The sequence below is a fragment of the Meriones unguiculatus genome, chromosome 3 (genome assembly GCF_030254825.1).
Source record: "Meriones unguiculatus strain TT.TT164.6M chromosome 3, Bangor_MerUng_6.1, whole genome shotgun sequence".
NCBI classification, from domain to species: domain Eukaryota; kingdom Metazoa; phylum Chordata; class Mammalia; order Rodentia; family Muridae; genus Meriones; species Meriones unguiculatus.
Window position 1 is genome coordinate 3,836,038 of NC_083351.1, and position 24,101 is coordinate 3,860,138.

General features: G+C 55.9%; 2 protein-coding genes across 2 annotated transcripts; both read right to left on the reverse strand.

Annotated features, from left to right (window-relative positions):
- Nucleotides 1-5,429: 5,429 nt before the first annotated feature.
- Hes2 (hes family bHLH transcription factor 2) lies at nucleotides 5,430-6,294 on the reverse strand. Its single transcript, XM_021644238.1, has 4 exons — nucleotides 6,250-6,294; nucleotides 6,062-6,157; nucleotides 5,750-5,849; nucleotides 5,430-5,662 (listed from the first exon to the last, which is right to left on the reverse strand). The coding sequence occupies exons 1-4, from the start codon at nucleotides 6,292-6,294 to the stop codon at nucleotides 5,430-5,432; spliced, it is 474 nt and encodes a 157-aa protein (XP_021499913.1).
- Nucleotides 6,295-9,466: 3,172 nt separating this feature from the next.
- On the reverse strand, nucleotides 9,467-23,596 carry LOC132652928 (uncharacterized). Its single transcript, XM_060378977.1, has 2 exons — nucleotides 23,215-23,596; nucleotides 9,467-10,923 (listed from the first exon to the last, which is right to left on the reverse strand). Exons 1-2 carry the CDS (start codon nucleotides 23,473-23,475, stop codon nucleotides 10,558-10,560), a joined length of 627 nt encoding a protein of 208 aa, XP_060234960.1. The 5' UTR covers nucleotides 23,476-23,596; the 3' UTR covers nucleotides 9,467-10,557.
- Nucleotides 23,597-24,101: the final 505 nt, after the last annotated feature.

The window sequence follows — 24,101 nt, forward strand, 5'->3', positions numbered from 1 at the left end:
CTGCCTCTGCCTCCCTGAGTTCTGGGACTTTTGCCACCATGCCCAGCTAGATTGTGTATTTCTAGTATTTAAATTACTTTTATAAGTGTAGTTGAGGGGATGGGGTGGGGTGTCTGTGAAGGTCAGAATAGAGCATCAGATCCCACAAAGCTGGAGTCACAGGCTGCTGTGAGCCACCTAATGGGGGTGCAGAAACAAACTGGAGCCCTCTGGGAAAGAAGCCGAAAGTGCTCTTAGCTGCCGTCTTTCAGCTGCTGCGTCCTCTGTCTCTTACGGCCTTGTGCTGTCCACCCCTGAGCAGTCCCCAGTTTTCTCCACTGATGCACAAGTACCAGGACTCTTCCTCGGTTCATGAAATAAAAAGGCTTGACCATGCTATTAAAACACTGTCTGCCTTTTCTATTGTCATTCTTTGCCAAGTACACAGTGGCTGCGGCAGCTCCCTGTCCTGTGATGGCACTGGGTCACAATAACAGCGGCTAGAGCCATGCCACAGCAGGTTTCATGAGCCAGGATTTTCCAGGTGATCAGTGGTGGGGTGCTACCTAATTGGGTAAAATAGTCATTCAAAATGCAAAGAGCAGGGCTGGAGAGATGGCTCAGCAGCTAAGACCACCGTTGCCAGCCCCCACGTTGGGCAGCTCATAACCCCCACACACCTCCCCCCTGGTAACTCCAGCACCCTCTGGACTCCTAGGTCACACACACTTTAATTAATGTAAGAACTGTTGTAACCCCAAGAAGAGGGTTCTCGGCAAATCCTCCACAGCAGAAGCACCAGCAGGCTCACTATCTGCTTCAAGTCTTCTTCGCCCTCCTCACCCAGGTCAATCCGTCGGCCTCTGCTCTTTGCTGCCCCCTTGTGGACAGATGCCACAAGCCGCCACACTTGTGGGTGTGGCCCGCAGGGCCTTTCTCACGATCCTAAAACCATCATTCGTGTTTTATTGGAGCTGCTTTAAGTGCTCAAGGCTTTGAAAACGCCACTGAAAACGCCAAGTGAAACTAGTTACTCTCTGGGAAGCCTCGAGGGGTGGCTGCCCTCTCCAGGATGACATATGCCGGGGCAGCTCTCAGAGAGAGTGATGTGTAAACAGACACACTCCCTCCCTCCCCCAGAGACTGCCCACAGCGATTCAGGCCTGAGGAAATGAGACCACAGGCTGTGTTAGTCATTCTCTGCAACAACACCCTGAAATGTCTCTGAAAATGAAATATGTAAAAGGTTAGAAATAGAGAAGTCAGGATGATCTAGATGTTGTAAATCTGTGCTTGGGCAAAGCTTCCAGAGCCTTGATGAGGAGAGCAAGCTCACCCCTAAACCAGCCTGCCAGAAACTTTAGTCCCCAAGGCAGACATTATGAGCAGAAACGTGTGCCCCTCCCTTTGGCTTTTAGACCATTGAACAATGAACCCCACTGAATTAGAATTTCCCCAGGCGTCTCATGCTGAAGCCTGGTGCCAGCCTGACGATTCCGCGCAGTTCTGCAGGCCTGTGAGACTGCCTTGCAGGAGAGACCGGAGCTGAGACTGGGATGGGGCGGGCTTGCATCTTGACCTCAACCGCCCAGCTGTGCACGCCTCGCCTGCTCACTTCCCCCCTCGTGCTGTGCACGCCTCTTGCTGCTCACTTCCCCCCTCGTGCTAAGATCTGGAGGACAGACGGCTTTGTCTCTCCTCCCGGTGTGGCCACGATAAATAACTCTCCTCTAGCTGCTCATCTACGCTGCTGTTGTTATTATTGTCACTTATTTGGTTTTGGTTTTTCAAGACAGAGTTTCTCTGTGTAGCCCTGACAGTCGTGGAACGCATGCACTCTGCAGACCAGGCTGGCCTCTGCCTCCTGAAGGCTGGGGTTAAAGGCGTGAGCCACCACGCCATCTCAGTTATTACCAGTTGTTATTTGGAGGGTGCACGTAGCCATGGCCTGCATGTGGAGGCCAGGTCCAACCTCGTGGAGCTGGTTCTCTCTGTCCACTCTGCGTGAGATCTGGGAATCAAACCCAGGTCACCAGTCTTGAGTGCGATTGCCTTCACTCAGTGGGCTGGTATTATTTGGCTTGAGGACAAGTGGTCAAACCTGGCTCTGAGGAACGCCTGGCGCCAACTCTGACCCCAAGACCTCGGCTTTGAGCCCATTGCCCTCTCAGCTCTGCCATGGCCGGGGACTGCTGCAGATGCCCACACTAAGAAGATCCCTCAATCCCACCACCCCTCCCCACGGGGAGACCCCAAGGCACAGGGCTAGCGGGATTCCAGAGGGCACAGTGTCTTCCGGATTCTTTCTGCAGGCTCGGCTCATCCTGCTCCTCCCCACTGAGGCAGGATGCACAGGTGAGGCAGAGGGGCTTGAATATGCAGGAGAGGCTTCATCCACAGCACACAGCTCTGGAAGGCAGACACGAACTCTTCTCACTACCTGCTGCCGGTAGGGGCCGCTTCAGAGCCCGGGTCTCCTCACAAGTGTACATGTCAGCAAAAGCTGGTTCCCAGGCAGCTCTGCGCTCTGGCATCTATGAGTTAGACTTAGGAGAGACGTGGGGGCCCTTTTCCCAGTGGTGTGCTGTGAGGTCATCACAGAACAGACATCGGAAAGTTCCCGGTCAGTGTGGTTGTAAAGGTCTGCTTAGTGGGTGTGGCATCAGGTGTTCACAATCACGGGCAGGTGGGGGAGGGAGACGGGTGGATCCCTGGAAGCTTGCTAGGCTAACCTAGTCGGGGAAAGCGCCAATGCGAGACCTTATCTCAAACAAAAAGGAAAGGCACCTTCAGCCTCCTTAGGCGCATGCCCACTCACACTCACTCACAAGGTCTCTCTGAAGCAGCTTCTACTGACATGGAAAGGCACTGCCCTGCTCACCTGGGACCACCACAGACAGGTCTCTGGGTCAGTGAAGGGCTGAGGGAAGAGGCACACAGCATCTTGTGAGGAGGGTCAGACATCCCTGTTTCACCAGCACCACTGGGAACAGCAGCCTAGACTTCCAGGCCTCCCAGCACATCCCTCGAGACACTGGCTTCCTGCCTCAGGCTGAGAAGCTTACCCACCTGGGCCCAGGTTCTCCAGAGCACCTGGCCCTGGATTCACACACACACACCCCTCCATAGCTGCTTACCTAATAACTGGAGGCCAGGACAATACATGGCACACAACTAGACATCAAGACAGAGACTCAGAAGCAGGAAGTGGAAGGGACAGCTAAAAGGGGCTCTGGCCAGGCCGTTCCCATGGAGGTTAACTTAAACCTGTATGGAGGACCAGGTGTAGTGGTACACGCCTTTAATCCCAGTCCTTGAGAGAGGCAGAGGCAGGCCTCTCGGAGTTACAGGTCAGAGCCATGTAATAAGACCAACCTCAAAATAGAAAATTGGGTTTGATGCCCACAACCCACATGGTGGGTCTGTGTCCAGCTCCAGGGGATCTGAGGTCCTCTCCTGACCTCCCCAGACACAAGGTGCCCTGTGGTACCAGCAAAACACCCTCACACATAAAATGAGTAAGTCAACAAAAATAAATTGAGCTGGGGTGGTGCACACCTTTAATCCCAGCACTCAGGAAGCAGAGGCAGGCACATAACTGTGAATCTCCAGAAAATAAAATCAAATAATTCCAGTGTGGAGAGGTTGTTTTCTTGTTTTGTTTTTGTTGCTTTGAGACAGGCTCTCACTCCACAGGGAAAGGTGACTGTGTAAACCAGTGCTGGAGAGAGGAGGATGTCCTTTTAGATCCAAGAAGCCTGTAACCTATTGGATGGGCTTGGTTGCTGATTCCTCAGCTGCTACCTTCTTCACTAAGAGCAAGAAAACAGGCTGCATTTGTGTCCTGGGTGGACAAATATCTGAGTGACACTAGGACAGTGGTTCTCAACCTGTGGGTCCAGATTCCTTTGGGGAGTCCAATGATCCCTTCACAGGGGTCGCCTAAGACCATCATAAACACAAAACTGCAGTCATGAAGTAGCAACGCTGCATGGCTAAGGGGTCCCCACAACAAGAGGAGCTGTGTTAAAGGGTGGCGGGCGGCATTAGGAAGGTTGGGGACCGCTGCCTGGGAACTTGGGGTGGCAGCTAAGCAAAGCCAGTATGCTCGTCAAGGTACAGTAGGAGCCTGTCACATCGCCTCCTTTAATCCATTGTGTTAACTGAGCACCCACTGTGTCTCCAGCGCCTCAGGGGTACACACAGGAGCGCCATGCCCAGCCCTGCCTCCCAGGAGCTTACAGTCAGTGGGGCCAGCACCGCCCTGCTGGGAGCCCCTTACTGTCCTCACCCTGAATTTCTTTCTTCCTTTTGTGAGAATTTCGTCTCCAACTTCCCCACCTCCTGCCACCCAAACCAGTGCCCAGATTCATGGTAGATGCACAGGGTGGAGCGGATTAGTGGCTGCCCCTCCCTGCTCAGTCTGTCTTTTTGGCTTTAGTGTCCTGGTCCCCAGCACAGACTGAAGGAGAAGCAACCTTGCTGTGGTGCTCAGCAAACTTGGAGTGATGTGCTCCACAAGTTCTGCCAGTTTCTCTGGCGCACTCACTCCGGGGAACTGAAGGCCCTTCCCTGAGTCTTCACAGGCTTCTGGGCTTCCAGCTTCTGAACAAGTCCTTCTTTGTAGCCCAGCTGCCCAGGTTCAGGGAGGGGTTTGCCAGGAAAGCAGGCAAAGCCATTGGCATTCCGTTCATCTGCTGGCCCTCCATTCCGAGGCTAGACCCCTGCAGTCTGTGCTGGGTTCAGCTCCTCCAAAGCCAAAGGAAAGCCTCACTCTAGTCCCACCCTCCCCTCATATCCCAAGACCAGCCAGCCTGGTGTGGGGTAGAAACAATGCTGGAGAGTTCAATCAGAGCGCCCTCACCACCTGCAGTACAGGTAACTGGGAGGGGAAGCCACAGCGAGCAGGAGGCTGCTGTCCAGCCCAGGTTAGCCCTGCTCACTGCTCAACCAGGTCTCTGGAGTGCCCGAAGTCCCCTAAGCCATCGCTCTGTCTACGAAGAGCCTCACAAGCCCAGCTGAACTGAAAGCATATCCGGGCGTGGTCCGGATCGAAGTGGCTCCTCAGAGCAGGTGACTGCACCTGGCCCAGGTGAGCTTCAGGACCTGACCTTGGTCGACTGCCCACACCAGGGCAGGTGCCTGAGTACCCTGCCGAGGCTGGCCTGGTGCCAGAACCACCTCTTCCAGTCCAAGTGGAGGCTTCTTCCTCACCTGCAGACCTTTGCTCCTTCTCCTTCTGCCCAGACTCTCCCATTCCCTCCGGCCAAGCCGATGAGCTCTTCAGCACCCAGAGAGGTCACAGCATCGAATTCCTGCCAGGGCATCTGAGCTAGACTGTTCTCAAAGGGAGGGAGGGAGATGCGGTCACCACGGAGAACTTCCTGGGCCACTCGGCCCATCCAGGTCCCTGACAGCCAAAAGCAGGGTTCTGTGGAGCATCCAGGAGCCTACCACGGCCGCCAGAGGCCAGGACTGCCAGGAGGAGTCGCCGGCAGAGAGGGAGCTGAAGCCGCGGCGGGTGGTGGCGGCGGCTGTGAGGCTGAGCCAGCAGCAGTCCTCTGCCGCGAGTGCTCCAGCAGGCGCGCGCTCACGGCCGGCTCCGGGACGCTGCAGGCCGGCAGCACGCGCGCCAGGCGCTCCAGGCAGGCTCGGTAGCCCTCCAGGTAGCTATCCAAAGCTCCTGCGTACAGAGAGCAAGCATGAGGCTCAGGTTCGGAGCACTGTGCAAGCTGCAGGGCACGCGCGGAGTGGGGAGTGGGTCACTCACCCGGCGCTGAGGCGGTGTAGACGGACGCCTCCTGCTCCTGCAGGAAGCGCACGGTCATTTCCAGGATGTCTGCCTTCTCCAGCTTTGCCGAGCGGGAAGTCTGCGCCAGGCCAGGCAAGAGAGACAGCCCCGTTACAGCCCGGGCTGAGCACCTCGCTCCTGCACCCAGACACTCTCCAGTCGCGCGGTGGTCTCTACCTCTCCACGGCGCACATCCCACCTTAGCTCTTCGGGTACCCACGGAGCCCCGGCCTACCAGCCTCGCTGGGCGTCCCAAGACCCTCCGCCTCGGTTTTGCGAGCTCCCACTCACCTCCGCGCCCAAAAGCGGCAATACGAGCCCCTTTAGCTGGCTCAGGCTCTGGTTGATGCGCGCGCGCCGGCGCTTCTCCAGCAGTGGCTTCAGGCTCTGTGGGACGGCGGATGGGCGCAAAGGCCCCAATTAGGAGGACCACGATCGCCCATCCCACCCTGCCAAGAGCCCCTGTCTCCCGCGCCTACCTTGCGCGGCTCCGCAGCATCTCCTACTCGCCTAGGCAGCCTCATGCTCCGCGTGGAGGATCCTAGCCCCTGCTGCAACGCAGAGCAAAGAAGGAAGCCGGGAACCAAGTTCAAAGCCTAGCCCGAGCTCGCGCCAAAGACGAGCGCGCTGGATCAGCCGCCAGGCCTTCCGCAGGCTGTCACTGCTCCGCCCCGCCCTGCCAGCCGCCACTCCCACCTGCCGCCTTTGTCCCCGCGGGGATGGGACTGGAGAGGACGAGTCAGTGGTGTCCCCCAGGGATGCCACTCTGGCCTTCGAGTCCCATCTGTGGTGGGGTCGCGCGACCTGCGGGCGCCGACCCCTGGACAAGAAGAGCGGGTGGGGCTCCTCCCCCTGTGAATAAAACCTGTGGCCTTATTCACCACGCCCACGGGGCTGCGAGGTCCCTGGGCCTCCACAAGCGCTCCAGCGGCTGCAGAGCTGCCGAGCCCCGGGACTCAGGGAGAGCCAACAAGGGTCAAAAGGAGAGATTTGCTTCACCAACTGCTCTAAGCTGGACACGGAAATCCTGCCCTAGTAAGGTCCGATCCTCCAGCCTGCGGACCAGAGCCAGGCCCCCTGGCTCTACGCGCTCCGTAACCTCTAGGGCGCTCGGCTGCCGTAAAAATCACCTGGCTCCCGTCCCTAGGTTGTGCAAAGGAAGCCTGAGCCCGCTCCCCAAGAAGAGGCAATCCAGGGTCGTCGGAGTTCATTTTTATTTGAACTGGCTCCGGGCTCCGGATCCCCCCGGTGGAGCAGTCGGAGGTCACGTGGCAGGAGAGTGGGGGCGGTCCTGGGTGTGCCCCGGCTGCTCCCCTCCGCCCCAGCGGGCCCAGACACGCCTCCACAGCGCGTGGCCGTTGCTACTGCAAACTGGCAGGCGTCCCCCGCCCATCTGCCGCGGGCTCCTACCCCGGGTCAGCTGGCGGGGCAACGGCCACGTCCTCGGACCCGGTGGCCACCGAGGCCTCGCTCACCGGAGGCAAGACCCGCACAACCAGAGCCAGTAGGAGGCGCTCGTGCGGCGGAGCCTGGTTAGCCTCTGTCCAGGGTACTGGAAGGGCCTCGCTTTCCCGCCGTTCCCTTCGTTAGCCTCAAATCCCGGGAAGTGCTCCCCAGCGGGCATTCGAGAGCGATGGAGGGGGGAACCAGGAGGGGGGCCCAGGGCAGCCTCGGCAGGAGAGCTCCGCCTGCCTGTTTCTATGGCATTCAAGGACCCATTCTCACCGCCAGGGAGTTAATTTGCGCAAGCTCACAGCTTGCTGTTTTTTTGACCTTCACTCCTCACTTCCGCCAACCCAACAGTCCTAGTTATGAGAATTTTCCCCAGCAGGCCTTGGGGCTGCCTTATTCGGCATGTCTGTGGGCTAGCCCCTTACATAAAGACCAGGCTGACTTTGAACTCACAAAGATTAGCCTGCCTCTGCCTCCCGAGCACTGGGTTTAAAGGACTGTGCCACCACATTCAGTCATTAATTATTTTTTTAAGAGCTCAGAAAACACTTTGTAGGGTTCAATGGTTAAGAGCAAGCATTACGGCTGAGGGTAAGTGGTTAAACAGAAGCCCTCCGGGGTTTGGTTCCCAGCTCCCACACCGGAAGCTCCAGTACTGTAACTCCAGCTCCCAGGGGTCTGCTGCCCTCTTCTGGATTTCTCGGGTGTGACAGTCAGGCACAAATCCACACACGACACAGCTGCAAAGTAAAAGCTCACTTTTAAAAAGGACTTTGTAGACGGGGGATGTGGCACAAGCCTTTAATCCCAGCCCTTGAGTGGCAGGGGCAGGTGGATCTCCAAATTCAGTCTGGTCTACGGAGTGAGTTCCAGGACAGCAGGGCTACAAAGAGGAGCTCTGTCTTGGAAAACAAACAGAAAACCCAAAACAACAACAAACTGTGGAGTCCCCTGCCCAGCCAGCTCAGTTCAGTGTCCCAAGCCCACCCCCCACTGATCAGATCCCTGGGGAGAGGCTGATACTAGCCCCTCAGGTGACGGGCTGGCAACATCCCTTTCTAGGGCTGGAGACGATTTGCAGGACTTTTGTGGCAAAGGCGCAGGGGAGTAGAAGCCAAGTCCGGCATCTTAGTTTGGATACCCCTGCCACTTACTGGCCTTTGGGGCACCTGCTTGTCTGAATATACTGATGTTCTTGTACCAAGCGGCCGTAGCTACGGTGCTGTAAGGAATCTAGAAACCTCTGAAAAGAAAACACAGATCGCTGTAACCGCAGGTCCTACGGAGGAATGAAGCCTTACCAGCTAGGCGGAAGTGATTGAAAGCTCAACTGAGCAGGCAGCGAACTGTGGCAAAGTTTGAGTTCTGGCGGCCACCGCACATGGCACCACCAGGTGGTAAAAACGTGAATGGTATCTGAGACGCCCCGGAGACCCTCTCTGGGATTCTGGGTTCTGCAAACAGCTTCCGTCTACACCAGTTTCGGCACCGCCCAGGCTGGCAGGAGCTAGGACCTGGCCGAAGCGGATGCCGGAGAACGGGGTTGGCTCTCACAGACCTCTGCTGAGCGTGGGAGAGGAGAAAGAGCGCAAGCTGTTTCAAGGTTTGCCTGATATGCTTGCTGTGCTCCCACAGGTCACACACCTCCTTTCTGGGAGCCTTCGCTCTATCCAGCAGGCCTGCCTCCTCCGGTGCCCTTGACCTGTTTCCAGCTACGCCCCTTAAGGTGGTTTGACTCCAGCGCTTCCCAGTGTCCTTGCTCACGATGGGGATACCCCCTCTCCAGAGGAGGCACCTCCCCACTGGCCCCCACCCCTCACACCCTTCATTTCTTCTCTCTTGGCTTGGCAGTCTCGGGTCTGCAGGTCCATGGTCCACTCTCCCATCCCCCACACCAGCCTGGGTGATCAGAATCTTCAGAATCCTGGTCCAAACACTTCTAAACCCACCAGGACACTCTCGTCCTCACTTCCTTCCATGGGGAGGGGCAGGGGGCGCACGCCTGTGATCCCAGCACTCAGGGAAACAGAGGCAGGCAGATCTCTGTGAGTTTAAGGCCAGCCTGGTCTACAAAGCGAGTCCAGGACAGTCAAGGCTACACAGAGAGACCCTTTCTTGAAAAACAAAACAAGAAGAAGAACAAAAACAAGAACAATAAGAAGAACAAGAAAAAGAGAAAAAAGAAATAGATCAGATGAGTTTTGAGGATTTTTTTTTTTGATCGTTTTATTTATTCATGGGACCATTGCTACAATGTGCGTGTGCAGTCAGAAGACCGCTGTGGGAGCTGCTTCTCGCCACAAGGGTCCCACGGATGGAATTCAGGTTGTCAGGCTTGACAGCAGACACCTTTACCCAATCATTTTGCTGCCTCCGGCCTTTCGTTGTCTTTCTGCCTTCTCCCTTCTTTTTGTGGGTCTAGACTCTAGTCTCTAGAAGGACCTTGGAGTCTGAGCACTGGGCACTGGGGCATCCGACACTTGGTGGGATTTTTTTTAAGCTTCTGGGCAGTGGCGTCCAGTTCCTATCTCTCTGCCTCTGTCTCTCTGCCTTTGTCTCTCTCTGTCTCTCTGTCTCTCTGTCTCTCTGTCTCTCTGTCTCTCTGTCTCTCTGTCTCTCTGTCTCTCTCTCTCTCTCTCGACTGTCTTCTTACCAATCAGACCAGCACAGGGCACCTTCTTGACGCCTATGACAAAACCTTTCCTATCTCCCGCTTGCCAGGTTCTAGTGACACTTATCGCTCCTTGCAGCTGCCATCACTTGCTGGCTTGTGTCCCCAGCACCTGAAACAACACATAGTGGCCACTGGGCAGCTGGACGAGCGCGTCTGCGTCTGCATGCTGCTAGAAACCTATTCCGTTTCTGTGTGCGCACCAACCCTTGTCGCCCGCGGGGGATGGGGGAGGGCTCAGGGCAGGGGAGGCGGGGCAGGGAGGAGGCGTGGCGGGGGCGGGTCCCAGGCTTAAGCGGGGACTCGCGGGGTCCCCGCCTCAGAGAGCTGCCGAGCTGGAGTTGAGTCCCAGGGACAGCAGAGCGGGCGCCAGCGGGCCTCAGCTCTGCCTCCCGGGTCCGCACTCCTCCGACGGCAGCGCCGCGGGACTTCTGGAGCCTGAGGCCACCCTCATGACGCCCGGGGGCAGCCACTGAGCGCCGGCTCGCGGCGCCGAGGGCCGCACCATGGCCCTGGAGCAGGCTCTGCAGGCGGCACGGCGGGGCGACCTGGGCGTGCTGAGGTCCCTGCACGCCGCCGGCCAGCTGGGGCCTTCTCTGCGGGACCCACTGGACGCCCTGCCGGTGCACCACGCGGCCCGCTCGGGCAAGCTGCACTGTCTGCGCTACCTGGTGGAGGAGGCTGCCCTCCCGGCCGCGGCCCGTGCGCGCAACGGCGCCACACCCGCGCACGACGCCGCCGCCACAGGGTACCTCTCCTGCTTGCAGTGGCTGCTCACGCAGGGCGGTTGCCGAGTGCAGGTGAGTCCACTCCAAGAGACGGTTTGGGCCCAAAGAGGACTCCTGTCCTCAAGGATGGTTGGAATAGACGCGGTCTTGGCTCCGCTGGGCTCTGCGCGCTTCACTTTGCAGTGGGCTTTAGATAAGGTGGGCTCCTGAGGTTGAGGGCTTGGGCAGATCCCGAGGGGAGCCGGACTCCTGGGGCTGGTATCGACTAGGGCAGGCAAAACGCGGATCCTGGAGGGAGTGGCCTAGGATGGAGAAAGTAGGGGCAAGCGATCGGCCTTGGCTGCCAAATTAGAAGCCCATGGCCTCCGGGCTCAGGTCTGGAGGAAGAGTGCACAGGGTCTCCAAATCTCACCCCAGGCCAAGACGCAGGTACCACTGAGTCGGGGGCAAAGATGCTAGGACACGAGGTGGTGGAGCTCTCCCTAGGGCATAGGTGGACCCGAGGACACTAGCCACGTTGGACCTTCCAGCTCTAAGTCACCTCAGCCCAACCAGGATCTTTGTGCCTGGAATAAACCACCTGGCGACTCTGAGGAGTGACCTGCCAGGGAGGTTCTGACTGGTGAGTGGATCAGATTGTCCTCACAACAGAGAACCAGAAGGAAAAGGCCCTGAGGTGTGCACCCTCCTGTCCTGGAGGAAGGCTAAGGAGACAGAGTGATGGAGAGGGGTGAGGTGGGAGGAGCCAGGCCAGAGTGATGGAGAAGAGTGGGGTGGGAGGGCCCGGCCTAGAGGGTCTCCTTGGCTGAGATAAGGAATTGGGATGATATTCTGATTGCCTGAACAGCCAACTGAGACAGGGAGCATATCTGATTTCTGGATGGCAGAGACCACTGAGTGGCTCACATATGTAAGCATAGCTCTTGGGATACTGAGGCAGAAGGATTGCTGTGAGTTTGAAGTCAGCCTGGGCTACAAAGTGAGACCCTGTCTTTAAAAAACCAAAACCATCCAACCAAACAAACAAACAAACAATAACAGACCTCTGGGTTAACTGCCCATCAAAGGGGTGAGGGCCAGCTCCAGTCTAGTCTGCAGCAACCTAGCAAAATCCAATACAGCTCCCACTCCTGTCCTCGGAAGGCAAGCCCCACTTTCCCATCTTTCTGGAAGATTCTCTTGTTCCCTTATCTCCTGGCCTTGATATCATGAGTTCCTGGCCATGTGGCTTACAGCCTTGTGGTCCATGCTTCCTCCCTTTGTGCCTGCCTCCCTCCCTGATTCCAAGCCCAGCACTGGCCAGAAGACCCCCTTATCGATGCAGAGGAGGGAGAAGGAACAAGTAGCCTTGTGCCCAGTTATCAGTTCTTCTATCCTCTACCCCCAGAAGTGGGGGGCGGGTGGCCTCGATCTCTGGGCCTATCTGCCCCAGAGATAAACAGCTTAGGATGTGGGCCCCATCACACAAGGCTCCAGGGCCTACCCAGCCGTGGTACCTTAAACATAGGCCACTGACTTCGTGTTGCCATCGTTATCCAGAAGTCCTAAGCTGTGGAGATGCCCTAACGCCTCAGGCCAGTATCCCCAAGCACACTGGAGACAGAAAGCCTGTCTCAGGAGCTGAGGTACCAGCCTTTCATCATTGTGGCCTTACTTAGGTCACCTCTGGCCAGCTCATGCTGGCCAGCCCAGCTCAGGGGAACAGACTGGATAACCCTGCACACACCTGCAATACACAGTAAGGCGCTCTGGTGCCGTCCTTAGTCCCTTATGTGCCATTGGCTCTCTGTCCCATGATCCTCTCTGCCTCCACAGCCTGACTGATGGCATGCCAGTCCCTTATGTCCTTTACTCCTTTCAGGAGGTTCTGAAGTAGGTCTTTCTGCTGAGACTCACTTACCTCAGGGTCTCTGTGCCTTGGCCACATGTGTCTCTGTGGTCCCCTTCTCCCTGCAAGGAGGGGAAGAGAGACCTGGCTTCCCAGGCACCTCTCACAACAGGTAGGTGCTTTCTTCTAATCCTGCCCATCCCTGGGGTCTGTGTGCTTGATGCTGAGAGAGAGGTTGTCAGCTTCTGGAGTAATGCCTCTTTACAAATGCAGAAGCCTCGGTCTAGAGATCTGGGGTCTCAGTGATTCTCCCCCTGCCCACCAACAGCCCTCTCAGACCCTTCTCCAAAGAGAGACACAGCAGGTATATGTGAGGAGCAAGTCTGGGCCCAGAGGGTGTCTGCAGGGGTTTTACCTCTCAAGGGCCCTGCCACTAGTGCACACCTACACCATTGGCTGGCTGCCCCAAGCCCTGCCCGGCAGCGGCCAGCAACCTCCTCCTCCACAGGACTAGGACACAGCTTGTTCCTGAAGCTGTGTGCAGGGGAGTCTACAGAAGGGCAGCTTCTAGCGTGGGGGTTGGGCTGTTGGCGGCGCACTGAGATGGAAGCTTCTGTCCCTCCCAAGGGACACCTGGGAATGAGGAAGAAGAGGAGCAAAGGTTGGAGGTAGGGAGAGTCCTAAGGCTGGCCTGACGGAGCCTCAGCTAGCCACCACTCCTGGCCTTGCTCAGCCCAGCAATGCATTCATTCGCTCAGGTGTTTCCTGGGTGCCAGGCACGTTCCTGGACTCCTGCTATGTTTCAGGAGCCTCTCCACTGGCAGCTCTCCACATGTCTGAAGGCCTCCCAAAGCCCCACATCGTGCTGCTGCCTATGACCTGAGGGTCTGTTTCACCCCAAAAGCATCTAAGCTAGGCATGACCATTCCCTCAAGGGCGGGTAAAGCACGTGGACCTGCCGCAGCCTGGAGGAGGCCGGCAGCCGGGAGCACCTGGGAAGAACGGCAGATACAGGGTTCTAACCAGCTCTCTTGCCACAGGAAAAAGATAATTCTGGTGCCACAGTCCTGCATCTGGCTGCCCGCTTTGGCCACCCAGACATAGTGAACTGGCTGCTGCTACATGGTGGTGCGAATTCTGCCGTCGCCACAGAAACCGGTGCCCTGCCTCTCCACTACGCTGCCGCCAAAGGAGACCTTCCCTCCGTGAAGCTTCTCGTTGAGTATCACCCTGAGTAAGGACCTTCTTTTGCGTTATCGTTTTGTGTTGGGGTGGGGGAGTTAGATCCAGGACCTTGCGCATGCAGGAAGCCCACCACTGAGCCACATTTCCAGGCAAGGACCTTCCTCTTGTTTACTTTTTGAAACAGGACAGGATCTTATGTAGCTCAGGCTGGTCTCAAAATGGTTAAGGAAAGGATTTGGGCTTGGATTCTATATTTAATCTTTTTTCTTTTCTTTCTTTCTTTCTTTCTTTCTTTCTTTGTCATGACACACAGGACTTTGCTTGGCCTGGAACTCACTATGTAAACCAGGCTGCCCTAAAATTCACAGAGACCTGCCTGCCTCTGCCTCCTGAATGACTACCATGCCCAGCCTAAGGTGTCTTGATCTTTCTGCCTGCCACCTCCCAAAGGCTGAGCTTACAGGCCTGTGGTACCACACATGGCTTTAGGAGTTTCCTTTAAGGAGGCCTGTAGAGGCCAGTGCTCTCAGGAGTGCCTGGGGCTGCCACAGTCTTCGCGGTGGCTGCTTCAGTGACCATCTGGGGGTTCCGAGGCCCAGGCCTAAGTCAGGTTTGGCCAAAGTGAAACTTCTCCCTTCCACACAGCCTGCTTCGGGCTCTGCAAGCAGGAGCTCCACACTCCCTTGGCATGCAGGGAACACAGGGCATGGCCACTGGCTTGCAAGGTCACTGGCTGCAGCAGGAGGTATCCCCAGCTCAGAAATGGTCTGTGCTCATTTCTAAAGGCCTCTTTACATGGGGCAATGAGTCAGGAGTACCTCCGAACCCTGAGTTAGGCAGGTAGAGGAGGGACCGTGTCAGCTGCCAAGCACATAGGAGAGAGCTGCCCTTTAGCCCCACAATCCCTCATAGCCCCAGGGCCATGGGCAGGCCACCTCCAGAAAATCTCCCGGTTCTGCAGCCTCTCAACCCATTCCCGCCACTGGTGGAGCGGCTTCTAAACCTTCCCGGGACACTGGTCTAAATGGCTGGGTGCTCCTGGGATGGAGTGGGGACACAGCAGAGCAGAGTGACACATAAGTCTGGGGAAGGAGGCAGCCAGGGTGGAGATGGGGGCCTCAGAGAAAGGACATAGATTCCTCCTGAAGGTGTGAGATATGAGCGGCCACCAGCTGGAGCTGAGGGCGTGGGCTCTGACCAGTGTCCGTCTAAGTGTGTGGACTCAGCCTCAGGAGGAGAACAGCAGCAAGGTGAGAGGGTTAGGCCATCAGTGAGCCATTCCTCAAATTGCCTCAGAGCCACTGTCCACTAGGGAGCAGGCTGGAGGCCATGGCATATGGCATAGGACAGACACTGGTGTGGACACAGGTCAGCTCTCAGACCTAGAAGACCAGGCGCCAGCTGTCTCCTTGGCTCCGGACAGGCTGAGACTCCTGTTGGATCCTTCAGGTTAGGGCCTGGCGACGCCTGTGGCACGTCCTCAGCCCCGGGCTACGGTTCTGATATGCCCGTCTCACCCCCTCACTCTGAGCCCAGAATAGACTTCCTAAGATGACTGGCCATGGGGAATGGAAGCCCTCCTGCTTTCACCAGCCTCTCCTCCAAACACAATGTACACGGTGTAGCTAGAGGGGCAGGCTGCTGGCCGCATCACAGAGAGGGCTGTAGGCCTGCTCTTCCTTCAGGTTCTACTGAGAACTGCTAAATGGCTGGACTTTGCTTGGCCCCACCTGAGAGGAAAGCCCAGTAATGACAAGCCCAGAGTCCTCCGTGGGCTTGAGATTCCCCTGTGTATGAAGACTCCAGCCCTGCCATGCAACACACATGACCACACGGGTGCCTTTTGGCACCCTGACACCTCCCAGTCAGTGCCATGGGCTAAGTAGGACTGGGTCCTGGTTCTGACTGTGCCAATGACCTCACTGTGGAGCTGCCAGGACACCCAGGAGTCACCATGAATCTTGGGGAGTTAGACTGAGGATCTGGGCTCCCAACCCTGGGTTGTGACCAGGCTGATAGGAGGGTCCCTTTGTATGCATACCAGGCTGAGCTTGGGTAGGAGGGGAGTTGGAAATTGGGGTCAGGAGCTGGGCGAGGTGGTGCATGCCTTTCACCCCAGCACTCGGGAAGCAGAGGCAGGAGGATCTCCGTGAGATTGAGACCAGCCTGGTCTACAAAGTGAGTCTAGGACAGCCAATGCTACATAGAGAAACTCTGTCTCAAAAAACCAAAAAGAAAAAAGAAATTGGGGTCAGGGGTTGGTGTGCCCATGTAACCTCCGGGACCCCACAGGGCCCAGTTGGAGGACCCCACGGCCTCCCTCGGAAGCTATGGCTGCGTGCTCTCTTCAGCCTCCCAGGCCTGCTGTGAAGCACTGTGAATTATTCACAAGGGCTCAGCTCTCTCTGGTGTGTTGGTGAGGGAGGAAGGGTGCCACCCCTACCCGTGGGAAACTTGATCCTGCCCAGGGAGGCTGTGGGTGACTATGGGCCACGGTGCTGACAGGTTGCAGAGGAGATGGGTGGCTGGGCAGCCTGGGGAAGGGCCTTGCTAAGGCAGGTCAATGCCTCGGGGCACTGCACAGGGCCTGAGGTTTCAGGAACACACTGTCCTGTTTCTTTCCTCTAGTCTACCCCGGTTCATTGGGCTGAATCTTTCCAGAAACAGGGCTTACCACAGAACACCTCCCTCCAGCTCAGGTGGGGGCAGGGAATGGGGGCTTCCCTCTACACACTCGGCAGAAAAGGGACCCCTAATCTGGGAGGCCTGGGGGCTGTGTCTGAGAGAGATGAAGATGGGTTGGTTACAGAAGTAACTCGCCGTAAACGTGGTGCCTGCATCTCTAGCTGGGGCGCCTGACGAGGGTCAGGAAGGTGGCAGACCTCTTTGCTTCTAAGCAGCTTCGAACAGGGTCCTTGCGTCCAAGAGGCCACCCATCCCACCCCAACCCAGAGCTGTCCTGAATGCCTCTGCCATGACCGCTTTGGGCTGCTGGAGGGGAGCCCTGGGCTCAACCCTGACTTTGAGCTCTGAGACTGGAGAGGGGGAAGGCTCTGAGGGTCTTCCTCCCAGATTGACGAGCCCTTATCATGTCTAGACAGAAGTCTACATGTCTCTGAGTGTTTTCTTCTGGTTGGACCCATGACTAATGAAGCTACAGGCTTTATCTTCCTCACCGTGTGTGCCCAATGCCTGCCTCGAAGCTGGGCCTTTGTTTGTTGATTGATGAGGGGTCTGGAATCCTAGGTGTGTGCCTGGTAACAGGGTCCTGCCCGTGACCTTAGATGGAACACCCCTTCTGCATCTCCCGCTCTGCCTGAGCGGCTGAGGCCATGGTGTGCAGAGCTCACTTACACACTTACTCAGTCCAAACTCTGCCAGCCCAGCAGCACTGGGGATGTAGTCCTCCCAGCAAAGAAGGGGATAGGTTGAGAGAAGCCCCACCCCCAATTTAGATGAATGCTCTACCACCTGAGGTTATATTAGTTTGCAGGCCGGCCCTCGGGGGAGGAGGAGCATGTAGCAGCTCTGCCCTATGCATTCACGGAATGAACGAAACAAAAGAGCAAGAGAATTCAAGAGTAATAACTGTCACGTAGTGAAACTGGACTGTTTGGTAGGAAGCCATGAGGTGCCCTTTAAGTTGAGGGCATGGGAAAGGCCTTTCTGGTGATGTCTAAGTAGGAGGTGATCGTCTGCACAGAGCTCTGCTGTGAGGGCGTGGGAGTCGGGCGGAGGCTGGGGAGACGCTCTGGGAACGTCACGGTGTAGGCATTGTTCCGCTGCTGTGATAAAATATCTGGGAAGAGCAACTTCCAGAAGGACTGGACTCCGGTGCAAGGGGAGACACAGCCCATTCGGTACTGGGGCAGGCAAGTCAGCGGGGACAGGAGGTGCCATTGGGTCCACAGTCGGAAAGCAGAGAGAGAGCTGGGGTGCCCAGCTGGCTCCCTCCTTTCTTCCCATTTCAAACAGCCCAGGCCCCCAGACCAGGGCATCACTTCTCCACACCGAGGTGGGTCTTCCCCCCTCAGGGAAACCTCACCTCTCCCCCAGAGGTGTCTCCTGGGCGATTCTAAATCCAGGCGGCCTGACAATGAAGATGAGCCAGGCTTGCTGGTGAGCGGGGATGCCAGTGAACGGGTCGAGAACCTTCCTTAGAACAATGCTGTGGCTTTTTTCCTCCCTGGGCCAAACTCTTGGCATAAATAGGAGTTGTGATTGACAGATACTGTGTGTGTGAGGCCTCTTGCTGACCTCCCTTAGGGCAGATGTTGCTGGCAGCAGGAGAGTAAGAAATTTTACTGTTGACCATAGCCTGACACGGTGGGCAATAAGCACCCCTTTTCCCCTGTGGCAGCATTAGCTGTGGCAGCATAAATCCGAACAGATTTCTCAGAATGCAGTCAGAGTGGATTACATTCCTTTTTCTAATGATAGTCACTGTTTGTTCCTGTCACCCTTTTCCCCAGAAGGGAGACGACAAAGTACACAGGATCTAAGATCATGGAGAGGGCAGCTTACAGCAGCAGAAGGCCTAGGAGCAGGGTTTTCACACTCCAGAGTTTGGGCTCCAGAGGGAGGGTGGTGGTGCAGGAGAGAGATGGCTCGGTGGTTAAGAGCAAGGCTGCTCTCGCAGAGGACCTGGGTTCCCTGCACCCACATGGCAGCTCTCAACCACCCATGATGTGCGTGCCAGTGTACCTGATGCCCTCTTCCGCCCTCTGTGGGTACCCGCACCACACCATGCACACACAAACATTTGAGCCCTCACACATACACATAAAAACATTTAAAAAAGAAGAAGAAGAAGGGAAGCTGGGTGCAGTGGTGCACGCCTGTAGTCCCAGTGCTCCGGGAGGCAGAGACCGGCTGATTTCTATGAGTTCGAGGCCAGCCTGGTCTACAGAGCAAGCTCCAGGACAGCCAAAGCTTCACAGACAAACCCTGTCTCAAAAAGCCAAAAGCCAAAATAAAAAGGGGGAGGGGGAGCTGGAGAGATGGCTCAGAGATTAAGAGCACTGGCTGCTCTTCCAGAGGTCCCGAGTTCAATTCCTAGAAATCGCATGGTGGCTCACAACCATCTATAATGAGATCTGGTGCCCTCTTCTGGAGTTCAGGCATACATGCAGGCAGAACACTGTATACATATAAATAAATAAATCTTAGAAAGAAGGGAAGGAAGGGAGGGAAGAAGGAAGGAAGAAAAAAAGAAGAAAGAGAAGAAGGAGAGTAGGGGTCATAGTGAGGTTCTGTGGTAGAGTGCTTGCCTGGCATGCATGAAGCCCTGGGGTCCACTCCCAGCACCACATAAACTGAGTGGTGGAACAGACCTGTGATCCCCGAACTCAGAAGGTAAAGGCAGGAGAATCAAAAGTTCAAGGGCCATCCTTAGCTCCACAGTGAGTCCTAGGTCAGTCTGGGCTGCATGAAGCTGTCTCAGGAGAGACAGGGAGGACAGGCTGTCCTTTCCCAACATGACTGGAATGTTGAGAATTCAGACAAGGGGGACACTGCGACCCAGCTGGAGGGAGGTACCTGGTCCTCCTCAGCCCTTGTCATGCCCCCAGGCCCATGCATACTTGAGCTCATTAGGTAAACTGGTTCCAGGAGAAAGGAGAGGTCTGTGTGCAGAGGGAGACAGACAGACAATCAGATAAGAATGGTGTGGACCCAACAAAGCTGCAGGTGCAAGTTCTCTCTCTCTTCTTCTCTCTCTCCTCTCCTCTCCTCTCTCCCCCCCACCTCAGGCTCACATCATAGCTTTGTCTATTTTGAATAAAATCCGTTTCCTCATTAGAAAAAGAGGAACAGTGATAAAATCCACCCTTAAGGCCATAAAACGGCTTGGATGGGACAAGGTGTGAGACTAGCCGATTGCTGGGCTAGGAATGACTAACTGGTCAATCAGAAGGAGCTGTTACCAGCCAGTAATCTTTTTTTTTTTTTTTTTTTTTTAAGATGGGGTCTCTTTCTGTGGCTCTGGCTGGCCCAGAACTCACTCTGTAGACCAGGCTGGCCTCCTTCCTTATGCCTCTCCACAGCATTGTGGTTTTTCTCCAGTGACTCTGAGGAGCCTGCACTTCTTAGCTACACGCCAAGCACAGGGAGACCTGGCTGCCCTGTGTCCTGGGCCTCCCGCTCCTCAATAGTAGTCTTGAGGGCAGAAGCTGACATGCTAGTAATAATGGGGACCTTTACACCGTGCCAAGACCCTGCTGGGGTGGCAGCCAGCGGTGACAGCAGGGCGTGGGCACCAATGCCCTCTGCTGCCTGGTTCCTTCTAGGTGGCTGGGAGCCCCTAGATGGTGGTCACCTGCCAGCTAGAAGGCGCTGGAAGAGCAAGGCTCACTGGCTTTCTTTGTTGTGTGAACTGCCTTGCCCCAGCCTGAAACCCCAATAAGCCCTGGGGGTCCCCCACGCCCTCCTGCCTCCAAGCCCAGGACCCCCAGCACTCACTGTGCCTTGGTTACGGGGTGAATAATTCAGGCTGCTGAGTGTCAGTCATGAAATATTCAGCAGGCTGTGCCCAACACACCGGTGTGTGGGGGCGATGCTGGCACCGGGACTGCAGGCTGGGGCCGTGAGCCAGCAGGTTCTGAGGAGAAGCCGGTCTTTCGCCCGCTCTGTACTGTCCAGGTTTTTAGATAGTTTCACTATGTAGTAGAGATTCTCATCCTCCTGTCTCAGCCTTCCAAGTGCTGGGATCATAGAAGTGTGCCGGGATGCTTGGTGTGCGAGAGCATGGGCGTGCATGTCGTAGGCATGTATGTGTTGCCAAGGCTGGACCCCAGAGCATTTCACATGCTATGACGGCATTGCAATGCTGAGCTACATCCCAGACCTCACTTTGCTCTTGACATGGGTGGCACGCTGAAGGACAACCTGCAGGGGAAAGGCTCCAGGGTCGCGGATGTACCAGGGCTGCCAGGAGATGGTTGGTAAGGAGAGGAAGGCATGTTTGTCTGGGCAGGAGCAGGGACCTAAATTGTGGTGACATAGAGGGGGACATGCAGGCCGTTGGACGAATGAGGACGGGACCTGGTGGGCCAGATTGAAAGTGTAGTTTTTTAGCTAGAGAGAATAACTTGGGAGGGAATATGAAAAACTGGAGAGTCCCACGACACCAGGCCCTATCACAGTAACAGGATGGACACCTAACTTGCGTTTGTAGACTTCAATGAGCAGGAGCTGAGTCTGGAGAAGTGTGTGGCTCCACCCAGTGTCCATTGTTGGTAACTGCATGCCGGACAATGCAAAACCGTATCAGCCTAGTAGCCAGCCCGGCTTCAGTGTTCAATCGCATCATCCCTCCTGTGGGGCTAGATCCGGGTTACCCAGTTAAGACACTGCTGGGCTGGGGAAGCCCATGTGAAGGGTCGTAGCAATAGTCAAAGCTAGACCAGAATAGAAACCACTGAGACCAGACATCTTCCCCCCTCGAACCTGCCTACCGTGGGCCACACCCACAGGTACTGCACCCCACAGACACACGCGTGCCTATCACACTTACCAGCTGTGTGAAAGTCCCTAGCCCAATTACCCTTCCTCAAAGTGGGAATAACAACAGGACTTAAGAAATACTTGTCTGGGGGCTGGAGAGAGGGCTCAGAGGTTAAGAGCACTGGCTGTCCTTCCAAAGGTCCTGAGTTCAATTCCCAGCAACCACATAGTGCCTGGCACACAGCCATCTATACTGAGATCTGGTGCCCTCTTCTGGAGCGCAGGCACACATGCAGGTAGAATGTTGTATAAATGATAAATAAATACATCTAGAAAGAAAGAAGGAAAGAAAGACTTGTCTGGCTGCTCTTGCAGAGGACCCAGGTTTGATTCCCAGTGCCCACATGGAGGCTTGCAACCATCTGTAACTTCAGTTCCAGAGAATCTGATGCCCTCTTTTGACCTCTGTGGTAGACACACATATATGTAAGCAAAACATTCACATACACAAAATAAAATAAATAAATCTCTTAAAACACTAAAAAGAGCTAGGCAGGGTGGAACATGACTTTAATCCCAGCACTCAGAAGGCAGAGGCAGGTGGGCCTCTGAGTCTGAGGCCAGCCTGGTTGACAGAGAAAGTTGCCAGACAGCCAGGGCTACACAGGACAAAAAAAAACCCTGCTTCAAAATGAAATAAAACAAAGTAAACCTAACTATAGTTAGTTAGTTAGTTAATTAGTTATTTAGTTAAAAAGAAAGAAGGACAAACCTCCTAGTGCCATACTCCCAGATAAGTGCCCAGTATATGGTGAATGTGTGGCTGCCAGACTAACACCGAAACTCAGGAGTTGGAGAGATGGCTCAGTGGTTAAGAGTGTTTGCTGCTCCTGCAGAGGACCCAAGTTTTGGGTTGCTAGATCACTTGCAATTATAACTCTATGAGAATCTTACACCTCTGGCTTCCACAGGCACCTGTACTCACATATGCAAACCCACACAAAGACACACATACAAACAACATATACAAAAACACACACATAAAACATTGGTCATGCGAAATCCAGGATGCAGTACTTAACGTGTGCACTCGATGTCCATCTGAAGGTCAAGTTTAACTGGCCATTCTGCGTTTTAGCTGGAAACCTCCAGCCCTCCTTCAAGAAAATCAGTTTCCTGGGGCGAGGCCCAGGCCAGGAGCAATGATAGCTAACCAAATATGCCAGACCACCTGAGGAACTGACCCAAGGTGGGAGGGGCCTCTGAGGGCATGAGGAGAAAGGACAGGCAGGTTTCAGGAGGAAAGGCTGGGGCTTTGTAAATGGGGAGACACCCGAGAAAAGCAGAGTTCAGACAGCAAGAGTGGGGGCTCACAGTGACCGCAAGTGTGCTGAGAAGGTAGGAGAGACCAGGCAATCACGTCCTTGTAGACACTGATCAAGGGTGGGTCTGAGGCTTCTGAGATGGTTCAAAGGGTCAAGGTGTTTGCAGCTGAGTGGGATGACCTAAGTTCCATCCCCAGCAACAACATGGTTAAAGGAGAGAAAAAACTGACTCCCAAAACCTGTCCTTTGACCTCCTAGTCCCCATGCCTGCTAGGCACACACACAAATACATAGTTAAAATTTATGAGAAAAGAATCTATTTTCAATAAAAGGGAAAAAATAAAATCAATAAAAATAAATAAATAAAATTTAAAATAATCTTTAGTTGAGCACGGTGGTGCCTGCCTTTAATCCCAACACACTCAAGCGTCAGAGGCAAGCAGATCTCTGTGAGTTTCGAGGCCAGCCTGGTCTACAAAGTGAAGGACAGCCAGGGCTACATAAAGAGACCCTGTCTTTAAAAAAATGAAGAAAGAAAGAAAGAGAGAGAGAGGAAGGGAGGGAGGGAGGGAGGGAGGAAGGAAGGAAGGAAGGAAGGAAGGAAGAAAAAGAAAGGAGGGAGGGACGGAATGTGGAGAGGCGCTCTGAGAAAGCCGGGCTAGGGCGGAAGGAGGCTTCGATGAGAACGCAGTGAGCATCTAGCGCCACGCTGGGTGTTGCCTATTCGCAGGGGAGTGAATGCCCAAACCAACAACGGTGCCACGCCCCTGTACCTGGCGTGCCAGGAGGGCCACCTGGAGGTGACGAAGTACCTTGTGCAGGAGTGCAACGCAGATCCTCACGTGCGCGCCCAAGACGGCATGACCCCACTGCACGCCGCGGCGCAGATGGGCCACAACCCAGTGCTCGTGTGGCTGGTGAGCTAGGGACAGAGCCCGACAGCTCTGGGCGTGGGCGGGGCCCGCCTGGGACTGAGGCGGGGCCGGGGGGGGCCTAACGAAGCCACGCCCCCGCCAGGTGAGCTCTGCGGGCCTGAGCTTGTCTGAGCAGGACCAAGACGGCGCCACGGCCATGCACTTTGCTGCCAGTCGCGGCCACTCCAAAGTGCTCAGCTGGCTCCTGCTGCACGGCGCAGAGATCTCGCAGGACCTGTGGGGCGGGACCCCTCTGCATGACGCCGCTGAGAACGGAGAACTCGAGGTCAGGGCGGTTAGAGGGCGGGGTCGGGACGTGGGCGGGGCGGGGCCAGATGCTCGGGATCGGCGCCCTCTGGCGGCTGCGGCCTTTCTGCGCTTGTCTGGAGTGCCGGCGGCGGGCGGGGACCCAGCTCTCAGGGGTGCCCTCCTGCCCCGTCCCCCTACAGTGCTGCCAGATTCTCGTGGTGAACGGCGCGGGGCTGGATGTCCGCGACCATGATGGGTACACGGCTGCCGACCTGTCCGATTTCAATGGCCACTTGCAGTGCTCCCGCTACCTACGGACCGTGGAGACCCTGGTAGGACCCGGAGTGCCTGGCTGGCGTGGGGGTTGTGCCACCATTTAAGCCCCAAGAATAAGTGTCTTGCCCTTTTACCAAGAAGGAAGCTGAGGTCCGGGGGTGTGAAGCCTCTTGCCTGAGGGGGTACAAGAACTAAGGTCCTTGCTCACTGCTTGGCACCATTGCTGGGGGCCCAGTTCATTTTTCAGCCACCCACATGTA

Bases quoted from the DNA above. Each gene is read 5' to 3' on its own strand.
- Hes2 (XM_021644238.1), bottom strand. From the start codon at position 6,294: ATGAGGCTGCCTAGGCGAGTAGGAGATGCTGCGGAGCCGCGCAAG. The intron at 6,158-6,249 runs GTAGGCGCGGGA...GCCGTCCCACAG, and splicing joins ATGCTGCGGAGCCGCGCAAG to AGCCTGAAGCCACTGCTGGA. The intron at 5,663-5,749 runs GTGAGTGACCCA...CTCTGTACGCAG, and splicing joins CTACACCGCCTCAGCGCCGG to GAGCTTTGGATAGCTACCTG.
- LOC132652928 (XM_060378977.1), bottom strand. From the start codon at position 23,475: ATGGCCGTGGCGCCGTCTTGGTCCTGCTCAGACAAGCTCAGGCCCGCA. The intron at 10,924-23,214 runs GTACTTCGTCAC...TCTCCATCCTAG, and splicing joins GCGTTGCACTCCTGCACAAG to GCCACTCCCTCCAGGATCCG.